This window comes from Anomalospiza imberbis, chromosome 2 (assembly GCF_031753505.1).
Source record: "Anomalospiza imberbis isolate Cuckoo-Finch-1a 21T00152 chromosome 2, ASM3175350v1, whole genome shotgun sequence".
Classification (NCBI taxonomy): Eukaryota; Metazoa; Chordata; class Aves; order Passeriformes; family Viduidae; genus Anomalospiza; species Anomalospiza imberbis.
In genome coordinates this window covers 61,504,132-61,530,802 of record NC_089682.1, presented here as the reverse complement: position 1 = coordinate 61,530,802, position 26,671 = coordinate 61,504,132, and the positions used below count along the sequence as shown (strand labels likewise).

General features: G+C 43.1%; 2 protein-coding genes across 3 annotated transcripts in view; both read right to left on the bottom strand.

The window, feature by feature from the left end:
* Window positions 1-26,671, bottom strand: part of ALKBH8 (alkB homolog 8, tRNA methyltransferase) — a 262,866-nt gene that overhangs the window by 103,775 nt on the left and 132,420 nt on the right. The window lies entirely within an intron of this gene.
* Window positions 14,301-16,340, bottom strand: SLN (sarcolipin). Its single transcript, XM_068178282.1, has 2 exons — window positions 15,985-16,340; window positions 14,301-14,950 (listed from the first exon to the last, which is right to left on the bottom strand). The coding sequence occupies exon 2, from the start codon at window positions 14,851-14,853 to the stop codon at window positions 14,758-14,760; it is 96 nt and encodes a 31-aa protein (XP_068034383.1). The 5' UTR covers window positions 14,854-14,950; window positions 15,985-16,340; the 3' UTR covers window positions 14,301-14,757.

The following is a 26,671-nucleotide window of genomic DNA, read 5'->3' as shown; positions in this document are numbered from 1 at the left end:
AAAAAGACAGGTCTGAGGGAAATGTGAACATCAACTATATAGCTGTAACCAAATATCAGTAAAAATAAAAAAAACTCTTTAACACCAATGTAATATTAAGAACTAGGCATTCTTTATTTGTCAGAAGGCATGAGGGAATATCTCCTTCGAAATACCATGCCTGCTGAGTACAGGAAAGCTCCTGGTATTGTACTGTATTTTACATACATATTCACTGATTGCCCCAGAATAAACATACATATATGATAGTAATTTCCTTGAAATCATTGACATATCTTCCCTCTCCTTTACATGTGTTCTTCTATGCTGGGGGTCTCTTTGGTGGTCCCTGGTGGTCAGCACAAAGTCACACCTGAATGATCAGTGAACTAGTAGAAGTTGGCAGAACTGGGGCTGGTTGCTTTCCAGTTCTCCTTCTTACACAATGGGCATTGTGCAGGTCCATAGGCCAGTGGATTTTAAAGAATAAGCATTGTTTGTGTTAGCTCTCCAGGTGTAGATGATTTTTCATCTGGCAACACAGAGTGGGTCAGAAAGCCTTCCTTGATCGCTGGTGTGAGTGCCCTTGTATTAATGGGTAGTCTAAGCATTTATATCCTTAGAGACTATTTGAAAAGCTTGCCAGTGACTCTCTCCTTGTGTGAAATATCAGTGCTTTTGGAGCGCTAAACTAATTTCTAATTCCAGTAGAGATCCAAAAGATACAGAGATGGTGGGAACCTGCCTTTTGGAGCTGTCTGAACTGCAAATCAAAGAAAGATACTGGCACTTCATTTTGCATGTATAGGTGCAAGTTAAGAACAGAGAATAAAGTATTAAACATCACTGTCTAGAAACAGTATCTTTTGTGATCCTTTTCAATTTATTATGGATGTCTATAATCACTGCCTTTGAGTCTTATACACAATAGTGATTAACTTCTATGTCACAGTTCTGTTCCATTATATTTTAGGCATGGCAATGACAGCTCCCAGACATCTGAGTGATGAGAATTAGAAACTCTCTTCCCTAAAGAGAGAGAATTGCCTTTGGTGTAGATCACCATGGGAGGCAATGCTGCCTGTGTCATTTGGGTTAGGTCATCTGTGATGCTACTGAAAATTTAGTCAATATAACCTTAATATCAAGTGCCTAAACTTCAGAGAGGGATATCAGCACAGGTGAAAACATCCGTAAGACTATGTACCTATCGAGGAAAAAGGTAAGCCTGAAATACCCATTGCAGTTGGGGGCTGCAGAGTGATGAATTCCCTGCACTAGCAGTGGGACTTCTACATTGGTCTTGCACTGTGCCAGGGGTTAATTCCAGGACACCTTAGCTCACTGCTACTCTTGGGATCAAAGCAGTTACAATATATTTATTTTCTTCATATTAAACTGCCTGTAACAAACACTGCAATGGGAAAAATATTGTGATTTAGAGAGAGCAAATTTTTTGTTAACAAGCCTACCTAGTATCAGCATATCTCAGCTGCCTGCTTTCGTATGACTGAGTCCCAGTAGCCATGCTCCAGCAAGGACAAGCAATGCTTTGCCCATCATAAGGAATTCAGTTTCACAAAATCCCTGTACATGGACAAATAACATCTGCTTGTCACATTTGAGGAAAAGGAGGTGCCATGTAAAATAACATAGGTTTCAGATATGCCAGTGCATGGGAGAGGCCTGAATTCCCATGCTCTCCTTTCTTGCTTCAGCCATGAGGATGCTTTCACCAAAAGACAAGTAGAATACCATCTGAGAATGAAATATCTTGGTTTATAGTTGGCAAACACAAATTTTGGGTATGATCTCATTGCTTTGTCTCAGCTGCTGAAGCAGCCACTTCTCTGATGTGGCTGCATTTTGGGGTTTTCCATATACATATATACATACTGAATATGGGATACAATGTCTCAACTTGCTTAAAGCTACCACATCACCATCATCCTGCAACACTTTAAATCTGACCTTTAAGCAACATCTGTGCCAATTTTGGCTGAGGTGGGACTAATTTTCTTTGTATTAGCTGCTACAAGACTGTGTTTTGGGTCTGTGCTGGAAAGAGTGTTGATAATACAGAGGTATTTTTGTTATTGCTGAGAACAGCTTGCACCAAGCCAGGAGTGAGTAGGCTGGGGGTGTACAAGAAGTTTGAAGGGGGCAGAGTTGAGATCAGTGAGATATTACAGACCATATGGAATCATAATTCGCATATAAAGCTGGGAGAAGAAGGAAGATATGAGGATGCTTGGAGTGATGGTGTTTGTCTCCCTATTAAATGTGATGGATCCCTTCCCTGCAGATGGCTAAACACCTACTTGTCCATGGGAAGTGGTGAATTAATTCCTTACTTTGTTTTGTTTGTATGCGAGGGTTTTGCTTTTCCCATTAAACAGTCTTTATCTCAGCCCATGACTTTTCTTGCTTTTTTCTTGCCTTCTGATTCCCTCCTCCATCCTACTATTGCGGGGGTGATGGAGTGACTGGGGGTGCTGAGTTGACATCTGGGGCTAAACTACAGCAACACTAAATGTAGAAAGTCAGATACCCCTGGCAGAGGGGGCAGCTTCCTCTGTTTAATAGCCAGCACTTTTTCTAGTTTCTAATGAGTTAACCATCATACCATTGACGGCTGGGTTTTACCTCCTTGCCTACTTTTTCACCTGCATTCTTATCTCCTCAAAACCAAAGTTTCACTCCCCATTCAAAACTTTTCTTCTTGCAAGGCCCCCACAACCTAAGTCTTCACCACCGATGTCTGACTGTACAATGAACTTGAAATAACAAGGGGGAAAAAAAAACCAAAACAAAGCCACAAAAGACCACTTCAAAGCCATAAGCACCAACATTTTTATGAACAGCCTCACATTATGGTGAGTGAAGGGCCATTATGATGGTGGAAGGTCTAGAGAGGAAGCTGTATGAAGAGCCGCGGGGGTCACTTGGTCTGTTCAGCCCAGGGAAGAGGAGACTGAGAGGAAACCTCATTGCAGTCTGCAGCTTCCTCGTGAGGAAAAGAGGAGGGGCAGGCACTGACCTCTTTCCTGTGGTGAGCAGTGACAGGACCTGAGGGAATGGCTAGAAGTTGTGTCAGGAGAGGTTTAGGTTGAATAGTAGGAGAAGGTTCTTCACCCAGAGGGTGGTTGGGCACTGGAACAGGCTCCGCAGGGAAGTGGTCACAGCACCAGCCTGACAGAGCTCAAGAAGGACTTGTAACACGCTCTGAGCCACATGGTGTGATTCTTGGGGTCGTCCTGTGTAGGGACAGAAGTTGGATTTCTGTGATCTTTATGGATCCCTTTCAACTCAGGTGATTCTATTATTAATTGCGTTCCACTTGACCCCTCTGCGTTATCACCAAGGACCGTTCTGGGGTAAAAGCACAAGATTTCTCTTCTGCAGCCGGAAGTTGTGAACAATCCCCTTCTCCCGGTGTTAGGGTCCCTCCCAACGCCGGCGCTGCACCGCCTCCCGCCGGGCAGGGCCGCCCCGGCAGCCGCGGAGGGTGAAGCGCAGCCGCTTCAGCACCCTGGACAGCGCCCTGGCCGGCACAGCTCCCAGGGCGGCTGACTGGGCCCCCGAGGCAAAAATAACAACCCTCTCCGGAGCTCCTGGGAATTCCCGTGCTACAGCCCTTTGCTGCCCCTAAGAGCTGGAACAACAGCAGTAGGGACGCTTGGTAACTATCTCCAAGAAAGCCCTGTTAATCAAATGAGGTAAATTATAGTTGAGTTTCTGACGGAATTCAGAGCTTGGCCGTCGTGTTGAGGCCATGCCCTTCAGGGCTTTGGATCTGTACAGGGTGATTTTTCGCTCAGTTTGCCTGTCAGAGTTCACGGAGCGGCTGGACAATGCTCTTGGCCATGTGGTTTAATTTTACATATTGCTGCAAGGAGCAGGGTGTTGGACTCGATGAGCCTTATGGGTCCCCTTCCAACTTGAAATAATTTATTATTCTATTCTATAAACAGTTTCTGAATAGGAATTGGCTGTTGTGAATTCCTTGACACTGGGGATAGTCTGCCAAGGACCCTGCACTTCAGACCTGAAAGATCCCAAAGAGACAGGAGCAGCCTGGAGGAAATAAAATCAGTGCAGCATTTGTCTTCCCTGGGGCAAGCATTTTCCATGCTGTGAAACACTGCTCTGAGTCACCTAAACACTTCCCAAATTCCATAAAGGCAGGTGCAGATAGGCCTATTTACATCTTCTTGTTTGTTCCTGTAAGCAAATTACATCAACTTTCTATTAGCATTTCTCTCTGTTATAAATTATCCTCCTCTTCATTGAGCCAGGCTGGGAAGGCTGAGGCCTCTTAAACTCTGAAAGAAGCCTCTGATATTTGCTGTCATAGGAGCCCCTTAAGAGGTAGTATCCCTCTCCAAGCTAGGACAGTGGTTATAAAGTATTTCTGATGGATTTTTTGAACCCATTCCCTGGGACCACTGGCAGCATCTCTTGACATTGGTAGCTCCACACCTCTCAACACCGTAGCATAGTGGTCAACTACACTAGCCATTAGTTAGACTAAGAAAACTGCTTCAAAGTCTCCATTGCTAACATCCCAACCCATTACTTTGTGTGCAAGGAAAAGTTTCTTCTTTCTTCTTTGCTGTTATGTTGAATGTATTTGAAGGCTGTTAACAACCTTCTTTTGTCATATTTGGCCCATCCCCATTCCCAGTGAGGTGCCTGGGGTCTGCTGCTGGGGCTGGTCACATTGGTGCCCTGATGATAGGTGAAACAAGGTGCAATAACTCTTCAGAATACCTACTGAGATTTAGCAGTCTGTGGGTTAAGCTTCCTATGAAGCCAGCAAGTATATCCTCATATTCATCAGGTCTTGATGTCTTTTATTGTCCTTCTGCAGATTTTTCTAAACATTTTTAAACATATCTGTTCTGTTTTCTTTCAAAACATCTTGTACTTTGAGTTTTACATTTCAGTTTTGCTTTGTGAAATGCCTTTCTTCATTTTATACGTTGCTGTTATGTTTGCTATTTATTTGATGGACTAGAGACTGCAAATAGCCAGTCTTTTTGCACTTATTTGCTATTACTCATGTCTTTTCTTCAGTTACTTTTTTCTTCAAGGTAAAGGGATCTATGTCTGCTTAATTTCTTCTCAAGTTGAAACTGTTGCAATGCTATTTATGATTTTATTGCCCTCTGCAATTTTTTCAACACTGACCATGGAGCTGATGTGTTCAGGGAGCTCTCTGCAGTAATTCCTAGATTTTTTCTGTAAGCCAGTGTCTGCTGAGCTCATTATTTTGTGTTGAAATGTTCTTTCTCCCTATACTCCTTCACATTTGTCAACTTTTAACTTTATCTACCATTCTTTCATTTATGATTTGGCATTCAGATGACTTTCTGCAACCTCTCATCTACGACATTTATACCACTAAAATTTGCAGTCCTTCTGCTTTCCTTCTAAATATGTTAAACAATGCAGTCTCTTGTGGACCCCCTTTTATTATGCAATTTCACTGTTCACTGCCACTCTCTTTCCATCTTTCACCCAGTTAAAAGAATTCCCCTTTCTCTCCCATCACAGTTTGTGGTTTTTAAAATGTATTGATTGGCTCTCTTTTACTGTTTCAGAATTGTAATAGATACCCAGAGCAGGATTTCCCTTTGCAGAAGCCTTGCCGACTTTTCCATTTAGATTCATAGAACTGTAGAATTGTTTAGATTGGAATTTAGAATTGTTTAGAATTGTTTAGAAAAGGCCTTTAAAATCATCAGCTCCAACCACTAACCCAGCACTACCAAGTCCACCACTAAACCATGTCATGAGTGCCATATTACACATTTTTAAGTATCTCCAGAGATATTGATTTCACCACTTCTCTGGACAGCTTGTTCCAATGCTTGACAACTCAAGGCAATTATGTGCCTTTGAATTCTGTCTGGCTTTCTATGGTTTGAGGTTTTTTTGAGTACAGAAATGGAGCTTCCTGGTCTGTAACTGCCCAGCTGTCCTCTGCAATCCTCTTAAAAACTGATACTTCATCTGCCACCTCCCATTTCTCTGGTACCAGTCTGATGTGAGCAATAAGTTACATTCCACAGTAACTTGGCAGGCAATTTCATATCCAAGCTCCTTTAAAATCACCGGGTGAACATCATCTGGTCCTGCTGATATATCACTGCTCATGCTATTGGCTTCTGGCCCATCAGTTGAGACCATTACTCATCACCTGCAGATAAAAGTCCTAGCATGGAAACTCTCCTAATCCCTTCTACAGTGAGCGCTGCTGCAGGTAATTAATATACCTTTCCTATACCAAGCATATTTTCTGAGTGCTCCTGCTCTGTATCTATCATCTGCAAACCCTGCAGTCTCCTGGCAGGTTGCCTCCTTCTGATGTATTTTATTTTTAGCTTTTAAGGCATCTGCTGTGCTGTTAATCAGCAGTTTTCTTATCCTCCTTACAACCTTTTATATAACTTTTCTGAGTTCTTTTCTGTTTTGCCAATGTAGATACATTTTCTGTGTTTTGAGCAGTAGTATTTTATTCATAACTCCTCCCTGTGCTTTGCTGATCCTTCTTTCAGCCTTCCTAGTCCCATAAGGAAGTTTCCCTCATGCACATTGTGGCCACTGTCACACCATCATTTTACAAAGGTAACATTTGATCCTGATCCTGTGTTCTGTTAATGGCTGCATGGCTTCTCCTTCTGTGATGTCTGATGGTCCAAGGGGAAATATTTTATGTTGCTAAAAACTGTAGCAGGAATTAGAGACCAGTTTGACATTTCCCCACTTTGTGGAGGCGGTGTGAAGCTGGAGTTTTCTATGGCCACAGTGCTTTCTGCCTTACAGCCTCCCTGGTGTCTTATTCTGGCTGACACTTCAGTTGTAATTGCACTTTTCCTAATTTTGAAATGCCAGGCTGGAGGGTTATTATATTTTTTTTAACAGTGAGTTTATTTTGATAAAGATTTCTTTAATGTATACTGCACCTTCTTTACTGATATTGTCATCTTTGTCTTTCTGATATTTGCATTAACACCATGTCCTATGGTCTTTTTCTGTTTCTGGCTAAATGGGCCTTTATTTGTTGAAATTTCTGATTTTTTTCCCCATCTGAATTTCATTTCCTTTTACTTTGTTCTATGTCAGGGAATGCAGTATGATATGATTTTAAATCTAGAAGCTGAGCACTACAAATTTGGAGCTGGCTGTTTATGCAGACAAGCTTTCCCCAAGCCTGAAAGGGAGTTTTCAGTAATTTCAGTGCTCAGGTGAGAGCAGCCTCAGAAGAGAGAAGAGCCAAAACTCCCAGCTAAGGCTGCAAAAGGAAATACGACTCTGGGACAATGGGTGTAAGTTCCCACTTATTAATCTCACTTTATTTAGCCTCATTATGACATGGATTTGATGGTATCAGATGAGACGGTTTCAGTTTCACAGTTTTCTTGATACACAAGTAAAAATGCACTGAAATACCCAGAGGTATCATTAAGTAGGGAAGTATCCTAGACCAAAAAAGAAAAGAAACTAGACTTAGTGTTTTCATTGCTTATTATCTTCTGACTTCACTTAGATTTAAACCACTTAAAAAGATTAAATTTAAGGCTAGATTTAAAATTCTATTTTAAATAGAATAGAATAAAATTCTGTACTAAATTGTAAAAACAAATCTGTTGCAAAAGAAGTCTATTAAACTCAGTTTATTGTTATTACTTATTTTGTTCCAAGCTGTATAAGTTTTAGAACCTAGCAATTTGAAAGCATAGTTTGAAATACAGGTATAGATTTAAAGTGTGAGGCTTACTGTTTCCAAATTATATCTTCATTAAAGTGTTAATTAATATTGTTTATAGTGAAATTCTTTTGTTGAAAATTGTGTTGAAGTGAAAGATCTAAAGCTACTTCTGGCGTATCTCTTCCAGGTGATGCTAAGACAGAAGTCTGTGAAGGGCAGGTCAGAACCAGAGAGACACAGAGGGGCAGATCCTTATCTGAAATAACCAGGCCCAGCTCCGCTGCACCACACTGGGGAAATGGCTTGCAGCAAGCCGAAGCAGATCCTGCCTAACATGGTAACAAGGCTCAAGTCAATCCAACTGGAACCAGCAGTCATCAGTGAAACTGTGCTGCAAGTATTAAAAAATTATGCCCCTGCTTTTAGCTATGCCAAGTGATATCTGAGAACAACAAGCTGAACAGCAAAAGGGTTGAATACAGCAGGGAAAAGAAGTACATGTAAAATCCATCCTAGATTATTTATTGCTCAATGTGTCCTGTAGTTTTGATTAAGGAATTGGGTCACTCCCACTAGATATTTTGGGTGATGCATCTGGGCCAGGCTGCCACAGTGATGTTCAAGCCCACACAAACGCCATGTGCATGTAAAAATGTGTAGATTTCTATAAGCACGGGGTAGGATCTTCCCCGGAAGCCCTCCTCCCAAGGCACATATCCATGAGGAATTAAGTCTCTCCTAAGCAACTTAGATACCTGGATCACCATGAATATCCTGACCCCATCAATTTGATCTTCAGGTCACCTGAGCCACTCTTGCTCCAGGCCTTCATACACATGACAGGAATAGCAGGGTGGAGCAGACATGAACAGGACAGGACATTATTCTGGTAGACTGTGTACATCTCTGGCCATGAGGCTGAGACAAAACCTACAAAACCCACAAAACCCACCGCCTGCTTCCCAAGAGGACAGAGTTGAAACACAAGGAAAACAGTCATTTGGAAGAGAGGCACAGCTCTGGCTGCTTATCTGGGTACACCAAAAGGCATAAATGTAAAACCAAAATATTAAGGCACATCCAGGCATGTGGCAAGCACATTTCTCTCTCTCTCAGGATTTTTCATAAAGGTGTACAGAGAGAAAGAAAGAGAAAACAATTTCTATTTCTGCCACTTGTTTTTCTCATGTGGAATGTGCTTGGAGAATTGTTTACCTGGGGTGATTGCTTGATTGGATTCTGGTGAGGATTGTTTGAGTCTGGTGGCCAGTCAAATCCACCTGTGTCTGGACTGTCAAGAACAGGATCACAAGTTGTTGGTAGTTAGATATGATAGTTAGAAAAGTAGGTATGTGGTTTTAGTATCTTCCTTTATATAGTATATTAATGTATTATAGCATAGTTATAATAAATAAATCATTCAGCCTTCTGAAATGGAGTGGGACATCATCATTTCTTCCCATTGGGTTTGCCTGCTTTTTACAACACAAGCACATAAAAAAACCTGGGCCCTGCCATACAAGCTATAAAAGAAGGAAGCACAAATCTACATTTACCTAACAACTGCTGCCAAAACCAAATTATTACTCATCTCCTTCATCCACCCACTACAGCCAAGAACTGGAAAGTACAAATGGAACACAGCACACACAGTGGGACAAGATGAGCACCTCTGTTTGTTCCATATATGAATTTATGTTTCTTTGCACTCCCTCACTCAGCTCAGTGTGAGTAGAGATTGGCATTAGCTGATAAGCATAGCAGAGCCTGCTTGAAAATGCCGTCATCTCTCTGCAGAAGCTGCCAGCTGAACTGTTAAGCTGGGAGGTCAGAGCTGATTGGCTTGAGCAGCAGCTGTATGTGGCCCTGAGAAACGTGCCAAAGGCTTTTCCAGCTCAGACCCGCGAGACGTTAATCCGTGGGCAAACCCAGCACACAGGGCGCAAACCGGCTCAGCTGTGCAGGTGAAGAGTGATTTAGGAGCCCCCGCAATGGCAACACAGGGAGTCAGCACCTGTCAGTCTTCTTGATCCCTTCTAGCTCACTGCACCAGCAAAATATAGATTATGATTGTGCCAAGTTCTTCTTGAATTGCAAGGGCATCTATTGCCTCTGGCACGCTTTCAAATGCAGTTGTATAAATAGAACTGTGCTGGACTTTCTACATAGTGAGGAAGTTATTTATGCTTCACATTTTTTTTGGCATGACCCAGAGAAAGATTCTGTGTATACACAGGAATACTGCCTTGATAAGGCTGAGAACCCCAGGTTTTGCATTTTCTTCTTCTATTTCTTTGTCATCTGCTGAACACATACACAGCACTTACACATTTCATATTATATATTTCCATCTGCTGAACACAGAGCTTACACAGTGTGCCATTTTTTTCCCCACAGAAAACTGAATTTTTAGTGAAGCTTTGCAAACTAAAAAATGTTGCTAAGAAAATGTTTGTAATCAATCCACTTAGGAATGCAGCGCGTGCAGTTCCTTGATGTCAACCACTTCTTTTTCCTATACTTGCCTCTCTCTTATTGCATGACAATTTCCTACCTTGTGACTTGGAGGCAGCATATCATGAGAGTGATTGGTTTTGTCACATGGGATAGAGAACCTGCCTCGCCTGGAGCTTGTGCAATAAAGGAGAAGGGGGCAGAGGTCACACAGCCTACACCAGCTTTGACACATCATTCAAAAGCAAAATGGACACAGTTGGTTTTCATACATGACACTTGCCTTTGACAAATTTTATTTTTCCTTGATAAAAACAATTTTCTTGAAAAAAAAAATAGAGAAACTGGTTTCAACTGAAAACATACTGGATTGGTAAAAGCATTCTGGTAAACCCCATTGAACAATTTTCTAATGGTTAGCCAAAGTTTCAAATTTTGGTGCCTAAATTTGTTCTAGGTTTGTATCCAGGCCCATAAACTAGTGGTCTGATTTTTCCCAAAAGCATGCTGAATATCCTGTGTCTTGAGTTTCTCTGGAGAGAGGTGCTAAGGGCTTAGCAATTCCAAATGACCAGGCCTAGAGTCAAGCTTCTGAAATCTGAAGAGCTAGAATTAGGTAGCTATGGTCTGATCCAAAGCCAGTAAAGTGAATGGAGAGACTGCTGCTGGACTTCTGGTTCTGTGTGTGGCTAATTCATCCATGCTTAGGTGTCAGAGTGAAAATTACCTCATTTGGGCCAGGTCAGTCCTGAGCAACCACTGTTTTGCTTGTCGTGACCAGTTCCTGCTGCACAGAATGCCTTTAGCAAAGGAGGTGGGATGGCAGAGGGAATGGGGTAGTAAAGTGTCACCTGGGCAATACTCCTCATGGGCAGGAGCTGTGCTGCACTGATGTCCTGGGCATGCTGTGTAAACTTCTCGTGGGTCAAATGCTGACACACAGATGCATACGAGGGGCCAAGCAGCTGGAAAGCTGCCCGGCAGAGGACCTGAGGCTCACTGTGGTCACCAGGCTGACCATGAACCAAAAATGGGTCCTTGCAGCAGAAGCCAAAGAGCCTCCTGGGCTGCACCGGGCAGAACATTGCCAATAGACTGAGGGAGGTTATCCTTCTTTTCTGCTCAGTACTGGAGACATGTTTGGAATGCTGTGTCCAGAGCTGTGCAGAGACTCTAGAAAAGGGTCATGAAGATGAGGAAGCATCTGACATATGAAAAAGGCCAAAGGAGCTGGGACTGTTCTGCCTGGACAAGGCTTAGAGAGGTCTTTTCAGTGTATGTAAACACCTGGTGGGTGGGAATGAACAAGACAGAGCCAGATCCTTCTCAGTGCCCAACAACAAGACAAAAGGAAATGGGAACTAACTCAAAGGCAGGAAACATATGTAAACATAGGAAAACCCTTTTTTACTGTGAGGACAGTCAAGCACTGGAGTACTTTACTCAGAGAGGCTGCAGGGAGGCTGTTAGAACAGCTACTTACACTAAGGTATTGTTCTAATTTAAATTTTGCCTAAAATAATTTGACTGCGAAACTGAAGACAAATCACTCTTAGCCCAGAAGACCTTTGATGTTCTCCATCTCCTTTATACTGCAAAGGGATGGGAAATCATGGCAACCTGCATCTCCACAAAGCCATCTGTCATCCAGGGATTCTTTGGTGAGCAAGAAGGTAATGGAGAGAGTTTGAACCTTAAGAGTCACACCAAACACCTGCATTAAGGTCCCTCAAACTAGGAAATTTTGTATTTATATATCTGTATTTCCTTGAGGTTCTTTGAAATGAATGTGCCTGTACACCTATAAAATGCTGTCTCTTCACAGCATCTGGCACTAAATGTTGAGTTATCTTTTTCCTCAATTTCAGGCAAATTACCTAGGCAAGTAATTTATCTCATTCAAAATCTGCTTGAAAACTAGAAATGCCTGAAAAGAGAACCACTTAGGCTGGTATTCTCACTTTTAGGAACTTGTTCAAGTTGATTTACCTCAATCATATTGTCAGTCAGATGTATGTCGACACTGAAAAAGATTGATGACTGAAAGCTGTGCATGGCCCAAACTCTCCAGAATATTTTCTTAGCATCTTTCAGCATAAATACAGGCTGGGTGGAGAATGGATTGACAGCAGGCCTGAGGAGAAGGACTTGGGGCCATCAGATAATCAGAACTGAACACAACCCAGCCATGTGCTCTCAGAGCTCAGAAAGCCAATCCTGTCCTGGGCTGCATCCAAAGCAGCGTGGGCAGCAGGGCCAGGGAGGGGATTCTGCCCCTCTGCTCTGCTCAGACCCCACCTGCAGGGCTGCATCAGCTCTGGGGTCCCAGCACAGGGAGGACAGGGACCTGCTGGGAAAAGTCCAGAGGAAGCCACAAAGACAATCAGCGGCCTGGAGCACCTCTCCTGTGAAGACCGGCTGAGAGAGCTGTTTAGCCTGGAGAAGAGAAGGCTTTGAGAACACCTACAGCCTTCCAGTACCTAAAGGGGTCTGCAGGAGAGCTGGAGAGGAACATTTTACAAAGGCATGTAGTGATAAGACAAGGGGGATGGATCTAAAGTGAAAGAGTGGTCTAGTGGAAGGTGTCCCTGCCCTTAGCAGGGGGAGCTGGAACTAGACAAACTTCAAGGTCCCTTGCAAACCAAGCCATTCTGTGATTCTTCCTATCTGAAAACTGCTAGGATCACTTTGAACTGTTTCTGAAACACTGCTGGTTCAGACAGTGAAGACCACACCTCTGGTTTTTCCATTGCTAGACTGGGATGAGCCCAAAAATGTCAATTCACTCATGGTATTGCTCTCTTCTGGGAGTTACAGCCAGTGAAAGATTCTCATCTTTCATACTGAATTATCAAGTATTCACGGTATTTAAAAATAGATTTTCCATGTCCTTCTCTAGCCACTGCTTGCATGTCTCAGCTAAGCTTATGAACACAAACAGACCTCATATAATACTGATAAAAGAGCAGCATCTGGTGCAAGGTGGGCTGCAGAAAAAGGCTGTGTCCATTGCTGACAGAAGTTCATTTCAATGTCTCAGCACTTTTTTTCAGAAAATTTGCCATGCTCAGAAGTGCTGGAGGCAAGTTTGCTCATTTGCAGCCAAGAATAAACAAGAGGTGATTTTTTAGCATTGCACTGCAGTGGGGATTTCTTGACTGGGAGAATGAGAGGCACAAACTGCAAGGCTGCAAACCCAGATGGACAGTACAAATGACACAGAGCAAGAGCTCATTTATTAGCAAACTCTAAGCAAGACAAATCCTTAATAAGTGGTGCTAACAGAAAATTTGCTCTTTCCCTAAAGCCCGGGCCCAAATCCCACCTATGAGGGCCAGCTCTGCCTCACCATCAAAGATCTGGGTAGCCCAGCACAGCCCTGCAATGCTGCCTGCTCCTTCCAGGCACTGGAAAGGAAAGAGATGTGTATCAGCAGCACGGCACATACTTAACTGCCTTCCTACAGGAAGCTGTACTTTGTAGAAGATGCTGATTCTCTGAAGCCATTAAAATGACAGATGGGGAATTCCTAGGAGGAGTTTGATTACTGATTTCACAAGCCCAGGAGCTGTGGGCTCTTCAAGCTGGCTCAAGATGTTTTAGCAAGTGACAACACCATCACAGCAACCCAAAGACAGTCACGCCTCAGCTTCCTGAGGCTGGACACGGCTCTGCTGTGACACCTGGTGTGCTACACTGGACCCAAAGGGAATTCTGCTCTGGGCAAGGCTCATGGCAGGGCTGGGGTGCCAGCAGGAACCTACGCCTGCAGTTGGCCAGGCTCATCCCTCCAGGCAATGCTCCAAAAATAGGTTGGCCCAAAATAGAACTGTGGGAATCCCTGCCCGAAATTGAGCTTCAGAAAACACAATTATTGACGATGTCCCAGTGGGACAAACGCTCTCTTTGAAGTCTGTGTCCTCAGGCACCAAGTGTGTAAGTCTCTCTGGATAGAAAAGTCACCCAAACTGGTCATATATGTGGTCACATATCTGTTAGGCTGCAGGGTTTCCATTCGGCAGCACTTTTTAAAAAATACAAATTGAAATGTAAGTAGGAGGAACAAGTAAACCACCCCACTTTCATATCACACTGTACTACAGCTATTATTGGCTCAGATCAGGAGAGGGATAAGGAATGCTCCAAAAAATGGTTTTATGTGGTCTTTATTTAAACAAAATGTGTAAGTGGAAGCACAGGTGTCATATTCCTTGTTGCCAAGCAAGTTTATGCCTTTTACGTTGGATAATACAGGCTCTTACATTACGCACTGCAGTTTTACACCCTCCAGAACCCGACACTGATGCCAAACAAGCCAGCATGGTGGCTGGGAGTACAGCACTCACAGAAACTACCAGAGGAGACAGCCACATCAAACTGTTCCTAAGCATCTTACACTTTACAGCTGGATCACTGCAGACTGAAAGAATTACACCATCACAGACCCATTACAAACATTAGAGCAGGCAACAGATAGGAGAGAGTAAGAAATAAAGGTTCACAACATCCTCAATTGACTGAAAGCTAATTGCTGTGGCATGCTGTGGGTGTTACTGATGTCTGTGGAGGCACACACTGAAATCACCTCCGGAGTTTCTGAGAGTCTTTCAATCCTGATAAGACTTCACAAGGAGCCACATGAGGATCACAGTAATCAGGACAACCATGAAGTTGAGGCAAATTTCTCGTGTGGAACGTTCCATTTTTTGGGAGTAATGAGGAGAGAGCAGAGGTCAGCAGGCAGAGCAAAGGGAAAACTCCGGTGACTTGCTTGGATGTGTCCTTGAGCTCAACCTTTAGGTCACAGTTGCTTAATTAAAAAAAAAAAAAAAAAAAAAAAAGAAAAAAGAAAAAAGTAAAGGACAGATGCATGAAGGTGGTAGATTCCATAGAGCTTTTTATGTCAGTCTAAATAAGTGTTGTTTCAGTCAGTAAGCACTGGGGTGCTAAGAAGTAAAAGCCATCTTTGGCAGCTTATCACCTTCTTTAATTTCCAGCAAGGACATTTCCAGTGTCACCCCAAAATACAGTACACAGGGGTGAGCAATCTTTGGAAATCAATGCTGCTTTCTGCAAGTATTTTCAAAGAAATAATGCCCAAGACCCATTTAACACTTTCAACAAGTATACATTGTAAATATACTACTGTTAAAAGTTTTTTAATTCCTATATTTGTAGGTGTATTGTTTTTAAAAAAATAAGTGCAAGCTATTATTTTATAGAGAAAGATTAAAAAATCTGAATTATCTTTTACTACTAAAAGTACAAGGAGAACCTAAGGTTAGACCTTTTCATTTCTGAAGAGCATCACATATTTTGTGAGTCATTTCCACAGATGAAATAGTATTTTCTCAATAAACTTCTGCCTTTCCTGAAATTTCAAGGAAAAATTGAATTGAAAAATGCTAAACGTCTCATATTTCGAAAATCCCATTCAAGTTCTACTCATAAACTTTTCTGTTGGTTATTGCTTTTATTTACTTTGTGACAGCAATTTTTGAATTTTATACGATTATGGAGTTCATGCAGAGAAAAGAGAATACTTTATCACAAATATCATGCACTAATCTCTGCATGCCATGTAAATAAAATAAGAACCCTTAAACAAATGAAACATTAAATATAGACAAAGAATTTCAGCTACGCAACCAGATTAGGCTGTAACATCTCTGGTGCAAATTGCAAGCCTTAGGACCATACCAGCATGAAGACAGAGTTTCAATTGAATTTATTGTAATTTGCATATTAAATATTAAAAGCCTAGTGCATGCAGTTAACAAATTCTTACATTTTCAAGTTGTTTTGGCAGCCTTCTATGTCCTTGCACATGAGAGAATCTGACCTAATAAGTGAGCCAGTTCTTTTACCTTGAGGAGGTAAATGGAGCCCAGTGGTTCTGCCCCTGGACTTTGGGTCACTGCAGATAAATTTTCCCTCCAAGCTTCTGATTATCTCCCACCCGGTCTGGATGCTCTGTCCCTGTGTGGGAACTAAAGTAGGCTGAGGGTGGAGACCAACAAGTGCATTGGCAATCCAGGTGCTGACATCACCCCCCCCAAATATTTTTAAAGGGATAAGATGGGCTGCAAATTTGGTTAAGGCTGTTTATGCAGTGGGCTCTGTGGGAGGATTTGCTTCTTTTGCCATGGTGCTTTACTAACAGCAGAGCTGTGTGCATCCCTTGGGAGTCAATTGGATCTGATAGAGAATTTCATACACTCATAGAACGGTTTTGGTTGGTATCTAGTTCCAACTCCCCTGCTGTGGACAGGGACACCTTCCACTAGACCAGGTTGCTCAGAGCCCCATCCAATCTGGCCTTGAACACTTCTGGGAATTGGGGCACCCAGATTCTCTGGGCAACCTGTTCCAGTGTTTCACCACCCTCACAGTGAAGAATTTCTTCCTAATATCTAATCTAAACCTACTCTTGGAGCTGGAAGCCATTCCCCATGTTCTGTCACTACATTCTTTCCTTTGGCCTGTTGGTGTCTTCCCCAGGGTGGAGAAAGGGAAAGAAAGCCACTTGAAGAGTTCTCTGTGCAGACATAAGGATCTCAAGACCATTTCCAGGACACAGAGCTTTTCTACATATCTACCTTTTTGAGTATAGTACAGTTGTTGAGTATAGTACAGCTGTTGTGGTTAGCTGTTGCTAACCAAATACCTATAGTCTGCACAGCTTCTTGAGTTCACGTGCATTTAAAAGAGAGTGAATAGGGAGCAAAATATACTTTTCATTTCAATACAAATAACTGAAACAGGATAATTTCCAGGACAGAAAAGTTTGGGACTAGTTTGTGCTGAAAAGTACAAAACACTTCATTAAAGAACTGTTAACACTCTTACATGCTCTTCCTCCATTGAATTTCAGTGCTGGTGTGAATGCTTCACCTGCCTGAGCATACAGAGAAGTATTTCTGTCACCATGCAGTGTTTCACCCCAGAAAGACACTGATGGCTGTAACCCACTCATTCCCTTATCTCAGCTCAAGGCACTGCTAGCACTTGCTGTAAACATGAACAAGAAGAAGTGGCTATTTGCTCCCTTTGAATTGACGCAGCAGGGCGAGCTGGAACGGACTGGGAGCAGACAGTGCCATGGGTTTCCCCCTACTTGGAAAATACAAATACTTCCACTGAAGTCAGAGGGTCACTTCTGCAATACGGTACTGCCAGAGTGGTGGGGGGATCCTGCTCAGGTTTAAGTGTGTAAGGCTAGCCACAACACTGACCTTATTCTCACTGCCAATCACCGTGTGATACATAGCATGCAGATAATTTATTGATTCTGATGCCTTTTGTATATTTATATTCAGACATGCTGGGACATACTTTAGCTCAGAGTATCCAAGCTTGTTTGTCACCATCCCCCTCCCTGAGCTCCCAGGTTTCTCCCTCTGCACCATCCCTGGCACTCACATCACAGGACGATGGCCCAGTGAGCGAGGCCAGCTGGCTGGAAACCTACCCAGTGGAAAACACAACAAAACAAACAGCTGTGGGTAACCAGGGGGGTGGAGGGGAGTGCTGCTTGGGTTTTGCTGGATGATCTCCCTAAATAGTCTTCCCACGGGATCAGTGGAGGTAGGAGGGGGATCGGAACAGTAGAAGATTTCCTTTTCATTGGTTTGACTGCCTTGCCACTGCCCTCCTACACAACCAGGCAGCACGTTCAGAAAAGCCAGTGCGCTGCGTGGAAGCCTTGTGCTAAGGTACACAGATCAAACAGCAAAGACTTTAACCCTTGCCTCATTCAGGAGTTACATGCCTAAGTAGGTTTGCAGGGTCCTGTTACAATGCTTGCTCTGCTGAGCCATCCTTTTAGGGAAAACTTGGAAAAACATCCCACACTTACAGGGATTTGGGAAATCCAGGCTGAAAATGCTCCTTTTAGCTAGAGGGAAGCAAGATTATGACTACCATGAGCCTACCTTACACTAGTTCTTATCTTGGGTTGTTCTGAAGCAGAAATCTGTGGATTTCTCATGCTGTATCTCATCTACTTCACCTTGAATCACATAAATCTTCGCCAGAGAAAAGGTGAAACATTTGAATGCCATTCACCCTAATTACTGAATGTTACACAGCACTGCCCAAATATTCCCCCTGGGCTATGGAAACCTTGGGATTTATTTTACTTTCTGCTAACAGAAAACTCAGAAGTGTATTTTTTAACCTAGAACCCATCAGCTATGGTCCCCATGCTCAGGTCCCCTGCACTTCCAGAGTGACAGAGAGCTCCTTCTCCTCTGTCCCAGTTCATCTCCTTCTTTAATGTCCTAAATGACAGCTAGAAAATTTCCCTTCTTCAAAGCAGGGAAACAGCACTATAAATATCACTAATCACAATGCACACAATTCACACAATAAACACTCTAACACACCTCTATAGATGTTAGCATAGATGTTTCTCTCATTTTTTGTGCTGAGGATCTTGCAGTAGACCATGGATGAGCATATAGGATCACAACTGTTCATTGCTGAACCAGAACAAAACTCATCTGACCCAACACACTGACTAGTAGGAAATCTGGGGGAAATGTATAGAAACACAGGAAATAGAACATGATTCTTGCCTAAATATGCTCAAACATCTGGGATTCAGTCTACTGGGATTGCTAGATAGGGACTACAAACAGGCTGCATTTATGGCTCACTCTTGCTCATTCCATGAATAATTCTAGATCAGGAAACTTGTTAACAGTTGAGCTTTACCTATATATTACATATGTACACACAGACACACACACAGAGACTTGTGGGGGAAAAAAAAGGGCTTAGCACTGACCAGGAGGTCCAATAAACACCCCTGAGGTGGAATTTCCCTGGATGCTAACTGTGAATCCAACCAGTGTCTGAACATCTGACTGCAACTCACCACAGATTAGAGTTTGTGATTGCCAGAGGGTGAAACTTCTTCCCCCTCCACCCAACTTCAACCTCACCCCCCCCAAAAAAAACCCCACTTATCCCTGCTCTTTATGAAAAAGCATAAATACCTTAAAGGCTGTTTCTTTAAAAAGTTGGTCTATTTATCCAAGTGATTTAATACTGATTAGGAAAGCAGAAAGGAGAGAAGAGAATGAATGCAGTGATTTTATTTGAAATGCTAATCCAGAGGTTTAGATACAGTGTTGAGTATTTTTCTCATTGTCACTTTTTCTCCTTTTTCTGACAGATCTGGATGTTCTCAGCTTTCATGTGGTCATGCCAAAGTTCCATTTTCATGCCTCGCATACTCAAGGCTCCAGTCTATATTTAAAGTTGCTGTGACTATCTCACTTTCTTCCCAGCCTACCAATCAAGTACCAAATAATCTTTCAAAGCCATTCTTACACAGTTAGAGGATATTGTCCTCATTTTTGCTCTTGGCATTACCTTTCTTACCAATTGCAGTATATGTATGTATAAGTATGGGCCATGAGTCACACAGGTGTTTACAATTGTTGCCAGACATAATTCCTTGTTCTCTGTCAGAGCTCATTTATTTTTATAATATTTTCTTGTTACAACATTTTTATTAGGTTTTGGGTGTTGTTTCATTAACTTTAGACTTCAGAAGATGCTCCTTTTATTTCTCTACAATATTTTCAACTGGACAAATGTTACAATACTGTGAGACAAACTACAAACCTCTCTGGCAATGTACTTAGGCCAATAAAAGACCATGTGCAACCCTGAACACAGAGGGGAAAGAAGAAAACTTGAAATTACTTCTAAAGCACCAGAAATGAGAAGTAAGATAAGAAGGATAAAGAAAAGGAGGCCTTAATTTTAAACTTTTATAGCTGGCTGTCTCAAAAAAAATTAAATATCAGGTCACAAGTGAAGAAAACATCAATTCCCCCTCAACAGAGGTGACCCAGTCACTCCAGGGACAATCAAGCAATGAATAGCATTAGGAGATTAAATATCATAGATGGAATTATGCAAAAAATGCTGTTGAAAGTTAGACAAAAATGGGTGTATTTTACATCTTGGCTCCCATATTCTTACATCTTACTTGTTCTGAATGGAGTTGAATTCTGGGACACGGCCTTCGTCTTTCCCAGAAAACCATTAAAAGTCAACTACTCCCCGTGATGCTAAATGTCAGAGCTTGAAGTTAATGAGTTTCTCCAGGAAGATAATTAAAGGCTCGTAGGTAACTCATGGCTATGCACTGGGATATGCTATCGCTGCACTTGCTTGTCCAGACAGTACTGGTGGAAGCTATGGAGAGGGTTTTGAGCTTAAATGCTTGTAAATTTAAGCAATCAGGATCAAGGTCACAGACATGCAAATTACTGAGGCCACACTCTTCCATACCACCTTAAAATGTGCTGCCAGACAGAGCTGCAGTTTGAGCAGACAGAGTAGGCAGGAGCACATTAAATCCCTGGGAATATGAACCCCTGCATTAGCAACATCCTCAGAACCACAGTGGCTGTGACCTTTGCCACATCTGTCTTCCAATAAATGCCATTTGTGATGTTTATGCTTGAACCAGCAGACTTCTGTCCACAAGCATAAGGTGTTAGCAGAACAGACCAAAAATCTAGTCAGCACTGGTTCAAAGAAAAAACAATCTGCAGACTAGTAAGGAAATACATGAGAGGGATTGATGGCAGAAGAAGCAGTGGAAGAACACATTCAAATCAGAAACAAAATCAATCTCTTTAAAAGTGATTTCTGAGTGGTGCAGGAAATTTCTACAGGGTGTGGAGGAAAGACTGGTGCAGGAAGGTCGGAGGCCCAGACAGAGAAGTGCAGATTTCTGTGCTCAGGCCATGGTGTTCAGTGCTTTTGCATCAAAAATTATTGATGTCCTTGTAGCTATCAACATGTCACAAGTCTCCTGCAAAGGGAAGCTATCCCGGAACAGGTATGGACACAGAGCAAAAAGGGTGGCTGTGAACCCACAATCTTTTGGTTGCACCCTGGTAAATGGGCATTTTAGAAAAGATAGGGTGCTTATCTCTGGAAAAAAAAAGGCAGCTTTGTAAGTAACTGTAAAGTAACTTCTGGGTAGGAGTTTGGCCACGAGTTTCCACTGATGTCAGTCAGGTTCTCCCCTTACTCTAGCACAGAGTGAGGCATCTGTGCACATACAGCCTCGTTTGATCTCTTCCATGGAAAGAAGTGAGTCTTCAATAAAATATGTCTTGGCACTGTGAAGAAATACAATTTTTATCTCTGTGAACAACAATATCAGCACTACTGGTATGTGACAAGCTTTCAGCTTAACCCATACAGCTGTTGTGTGAGCTCTCGCACGTCTGAAGTCACTTACAAGGCAGCCTGTAACCCCTCCCTGAGCAGGAGCTTTGCCTTTAGTTACCAAGTAGCCACCAGCTGTTGTGCCAACACACCCTGGTACTTCCAGCCAACAGTGTTTGTGTGGGTTTGCAGGGCTGTGGGCAGACGAACCTGCCTCTGAAGTCTCCCAGCCCAGCTCTGCTGCAACATGCAAACCACAGGGCTGCCCTTACCCCGGGTGTGCTGTGTCGCTCCCCTGCCTCTGTCATGTTTATCACAGAACAGCAAACACAGATGCCATGGGACACGTGCTACATTTCAGGAGAGCAGCACTATTTCTCCTCAGACAGACAACATCCAGCCCAAACCCTCACGACAAAGCTGTGGCAGCCACAGGGGAGTGTTAAACACCCCTGGCTGGCTGGCTATAAGAATACAAAGAGGGGTGTGCTCCAGAGGGGTGATGGGGGCTGTCCTGAAGGATTGGCTCTGCTGAAGGAGAATGCTGCAGGGGAGCAGCCTGTGCATGCAAAATCTGAAAGGAGTGGAGGGCACCACTCTCTGTGCACCTGGGAAACAAATCCTTTGACAGCTCCACCTGTGTCCAACAGACAGTCCCACCTGAATCCAACAAAGGAAAAACCCTGGAATTCTGACTAAACCTTGACCAAACTGGGTTCTCAAATACTACTCCAAGAAGCAAGAAATTCTGGGTATGCCCTACTTGTTAGTACAAGCTTTCATTCCCTCCCATTCTCACTGCTTTACAAACACCCAAAGCAAATTCTTTGACAAAAGAGTGCACTTGGTTCAATGGAAAAAAAAAAAAAAACACAAACCAAACCAAAAAACACCATGGTGGCACCTCACCCTCAGCCAGATCATGAGGAGATCATCAGGAAGTAATTATCAGCAGTAGGCTGGTATTTTATATAGTCCAGCATCCACAGTAAGAAGACAGAGATCCCACTCCTGGGAACATGGAAAGGAACTGTTCTTCCCTAGGAACACTCAGAGAAGCATGTGAACAGAACCAGCAAGCTGAAGCCTTAGCCTGGAACCTGTCTTGGGGGAAAAAAGGAAAAAAGAAAACCAAACCTCAAACCACAAAACAAAGAAACCACCCCAAAACAACACCAAACCCCACCAAGAAAAACAAATAGAAAGCAACTGCCCTGCTCCTAGAGTTATGGAGCTCAGAGGTACATAGCAAGCCACACACTTTCACCCAAAAATCAAGAAAAAGAAGTCTGGGGCTCTACAAAAGAGAATGTGTGGGGTGAGCTCTGGGTCCAGCTCAGGACCGGTAGAGAGGAAACCATACTAATCTGGGTGTGTGTATTAGAAGCAGGAATATTGTTGAATTTAAATAACCATTAAAGTTTATCTCTATAAATACTTCATGGCGTGAGCCCTGGTAAAGCACAGTTTAGCACTCACCATCAATTAGATTTTTTTTTGGTAGGTTTTACAGTAGTCTGAGTTTGTGGATGTTGTAGACAAAAGCCCTCAGACAATGCTTGGAACAGGGGGAAGCCAACAGGCCTGGAAGACCTAATGCTTCTGCAAGATTTGAGTGTCCTCAACAAATATAAATGTATATGTTGAATAGATAAACTCCTAATAAACAGGACCTAAAACATTTCTTCTGGCCCACCACTACCTCAAATATCCCTTGCAGAGAAGCTGACACTCACATTTCAGTACTATCCATTGAGAAAATCCAAAGCCAGTGTTATTTAGCAAGATAAGCTCATGAAGGATCTCATCCTTCTCTCACTGAATTCCAGAGGAATCTTGCTATGGGTTTTAGCAGGGGCTGAAAAGAACCCAAAGCATTGGGTTGCACTGCTTTGTGTTCATTAGGAAAAACAGAGCTAAAAAAGGCTGGATTGACTTAGTGGGGGGGGGGGAGGCAGGAGCTGATCCTCTCTCAGCACAGGTTCACCCTTCATTTTTGAGGTGTTTATACACAGCCAAAGAGAGTCAAGAGGTCTCTAATGACTTTCTAATCACAGCAGTCATTGACCCCGTGTGAGTGGGATGAAATCTAATATAAAGCTTGACTCAAGACAATGCAGACCAGAGTTTTGTCACAACTAAAGAAAATAAAGTATTATTCTTTCTCGGAGCAATGTACTTCTACGGAATTTTATGGAATAAATGAGAAGTAAAACACAGCTACTCTCAACAATTCAGTAACCCCTTCCTTCTCCAGGATCCAGACGATTGCTCCAGGCTATGAAATGCACCTGAAAAAACTTTTGAGACTGTCAGGATTTAATCCAGAAAAAAAGTTTGAACAGACAAATTAGGGGAACAGTCCAAAACAGCACCCTAAGCCTGGGCCCCACCAGTGCTTCTTCTTTCCTCTTACTTAGTCAAAATCCACATCTATTATAATAGCTCTCCCAGTTTGTTTTGATGGGCATATGTTCTGGGTCTTGGAAAGACAAGTGTTAAGAGTGAACAATAACTTTTAACAGGACTACTGACCAATAATGTATTGGGAGCAAAGTCTTTTAACAGCAGATAACTGCATCACTAAGGTTAAGCTTTCTCCATTGTTTAAGAAAAATGTTCTTTGCCCTCTTTTTGTCTTAGTAATCACAGTTTGTGCATCACTGATGAATAGTTAAACCCGCTTTTTGCATTCTGGAAAATCAATTCACACATCTCTTAGTGAGCAGATGGAGGCTTCCTTACCTGAGGGTGTACAACTGCAGAGAGGAGCAAGTGAGCAGCACACAGACACCCACTCTTATGCCCACAGACTTCAGTGTTATGTGGTTAAGGGGCAAATCTGGGATCCACTCCCTGCTCAGCTATAATACCTTTCCTTCCCTTCCTCTATTAATACATTAACTTTCATTCCCTGCCCTAGAAGAGGAAACTACTTGTTTTGCCCTCTCAGGGCTTGGTTAGGCAGCTGCTAATAGCAAACCTGTGCATTACCAACCCAGCTGTCAGTATGGCTCTCTTTGGACCAGGTCAGCAGTGAAGCTGACCTGCCAGTGTGCACTCAGTCTTTATGGCAGATGGAGCTGGGCACCCCACCTTCCCTTCACCCTTGGGTGTGCTACCCATTTTGCACAGTGCAAACACTTCATAGGTGGTTACAAGATGCTCTGCTTGAAAGTGCTGTGTTGAAAGCATTGGCTCAATGCACCTCTGGCATCTGCCCCTCTGAAGTATGTTCCAGTTCTTCTTTATTGGAAAACATGTTATCTGCCATCTTCCAGACCTTTCTACATCACAGGAGATGCTTTCCAGGTAGTAGTCTGGCTAAATTGTGGACGAGAATTAATTCCTTCCCATTGCAGAACACAATCTAGGGTGTGTCCAGGTGGCCAAGAAGGTATCCTGGTGGTATCCTGGCCTGGATCAGCACTGGTGTGGCCAGCAGGAGCAGGGCAGTGACCGTCCCCCTGTACTCAGCACTGGTGAGGTCACAGATCCAATCCTGTGTAGAGTTCTGGGCCCCTCATTATAAGAAAGACATTGAGGGGCTGGAGCATGTCCAAAGAAGGGCAACGAAGCTGGGGAAGGGTCTGGGGCACAAGTCCTGTGAGGAGCAGCTGAGGGAGCTGGGGGTGTTCAGCCTGGAAAAAAGGGGGCTCGGGGGGACCTCATCACTCTCTACAGCTGCCTGAAGGGAGGGTGCGACCAGGTGGGGGTTGGTCTCTTCTTCCAGGTAATATGCAACAGAACAAGAAGAAATGGCCTCAAGTTGCACTGGGGAGGTTTAGATTTTATTAGGAAAAAATTCTTCACTGAAAGGATTACCAAGCATTGGAACAGGCTGCCCAGGAAAATGGTGGAGTCTTCATCCCTGGAGGTGTTAAAAAATGTGTAGATATGTCACCAGGGGTTGGAGTGACATGGTTTAGTGGTGAACACAGCAGTGCTGGGTTAACAGTTGGACTCAGTGGCCTTAGAGGTCTTTTCCAACATAAATGATTCTATGATTATAACTCTTCCCTGGAAGAGAGAGTCAGGGGTGCAAGTCAGTGCATTCTTTGGCTTGATTTGATAATATTAACAAGATCAGTACTTTTCCTGTAGGAGGACCTACACAACCATCTGACGCCTAATAGACAGCTCAGGCTGGATGACATGACACTGACCTGTGTCAACCCTGGATAATAGAAGTATCTCTTAATCCAGCAGGAACAGCCAGGGAGCCACACTCTGATCCTCTGCAGAGCTCCTCTGGGGCTTGTTATGCTTTTGGAGAGAAGGAGAAATCCGTGCCAGGTCAGAGAAGAAACTTGTTATTCCAGGAAACATTAGAGGAATGTTGCTTCATTAGATTGAGCTAAAGTTCAGTTTTTCCACCCCGAGACACTGATAAGGGTTGAAATTGTTAATGATTACCTGGGCAATAAGGGCACAAGAACCTTGCTAGCCTGTGTTGTTTTGTACGTGCAATCCTCATCGTAATAAGAAGTTATTGGTTCTGTGCCAATTATCTTCTGAGGTTTGCCAGCACGTGGCTTGTGTATGACCAGCCTGAGAGAACAGAAGGTGCTGAGGAAAGGTCAGCCAAGCAGTAATGGAGGAGTGTGTGTGGTATACAGAGGGGGCAGGATGCATGGGATACCCTGAGCCAAGAAGCCTGCCTAATCCCCACCCCCAGAGGCATAACTGCATGCCTTTGCCTCTTACTGTCCCCCAAACCATTTGAATTGGAAGAAAATGAAGGTCTTGCCCCGTGAGTGCTCTCAAGAAATGCAGTATATTAAACTTGGTTGGAGAGAAAAGTGGCCAAGCAGAGTCCCATAAAAAAATTCAGGGAAACTGGTAAAAGACAACTCATAATGATTTAGAAAATGCTGTTGGGCCCCAAATACTTACAGTGGGGTTGGCAGGACTCAGAGACCACATCCAATTAGAACAGGGCTGAACACAACTGGTGACAGATGTAGGGCACAGAGCTTTCTGCATCCAGCAACAATTACTTTTGAGCATGACTGACCCCATCATCAGTTTTCACTTGGTCGGCAGTGGCACCAGAATGGGATTTGGTGTGATTAATGGCCAAGGCTGGTGCTTCTGGCTTTACGGTACTAACCAGGCATAACAGAGCTGGTTTAGAAATGTCAGGGAAATACATCTTATTTTGGGCAGAAAACTGCGAATAAAAACATGACTGTATAAATAAATGGGTTTTACCAACTAACCTTAAAATCCCTTCTTCAGCTGAAATTCAGACAATTACAGATTAAAAAATTAAGTAGGCAAGAACACAAAATTCCCATCCCAGTTTAATTAATAAGA

Coding starts and splice junctions, on each gene's coding strand:
- SLN (XM_068178282.1), bottom strand. CDS start 14,853: ATGGAACGTTCCACACGAGAAATTTGCCTCAACTTCATGGTTGTCCTG.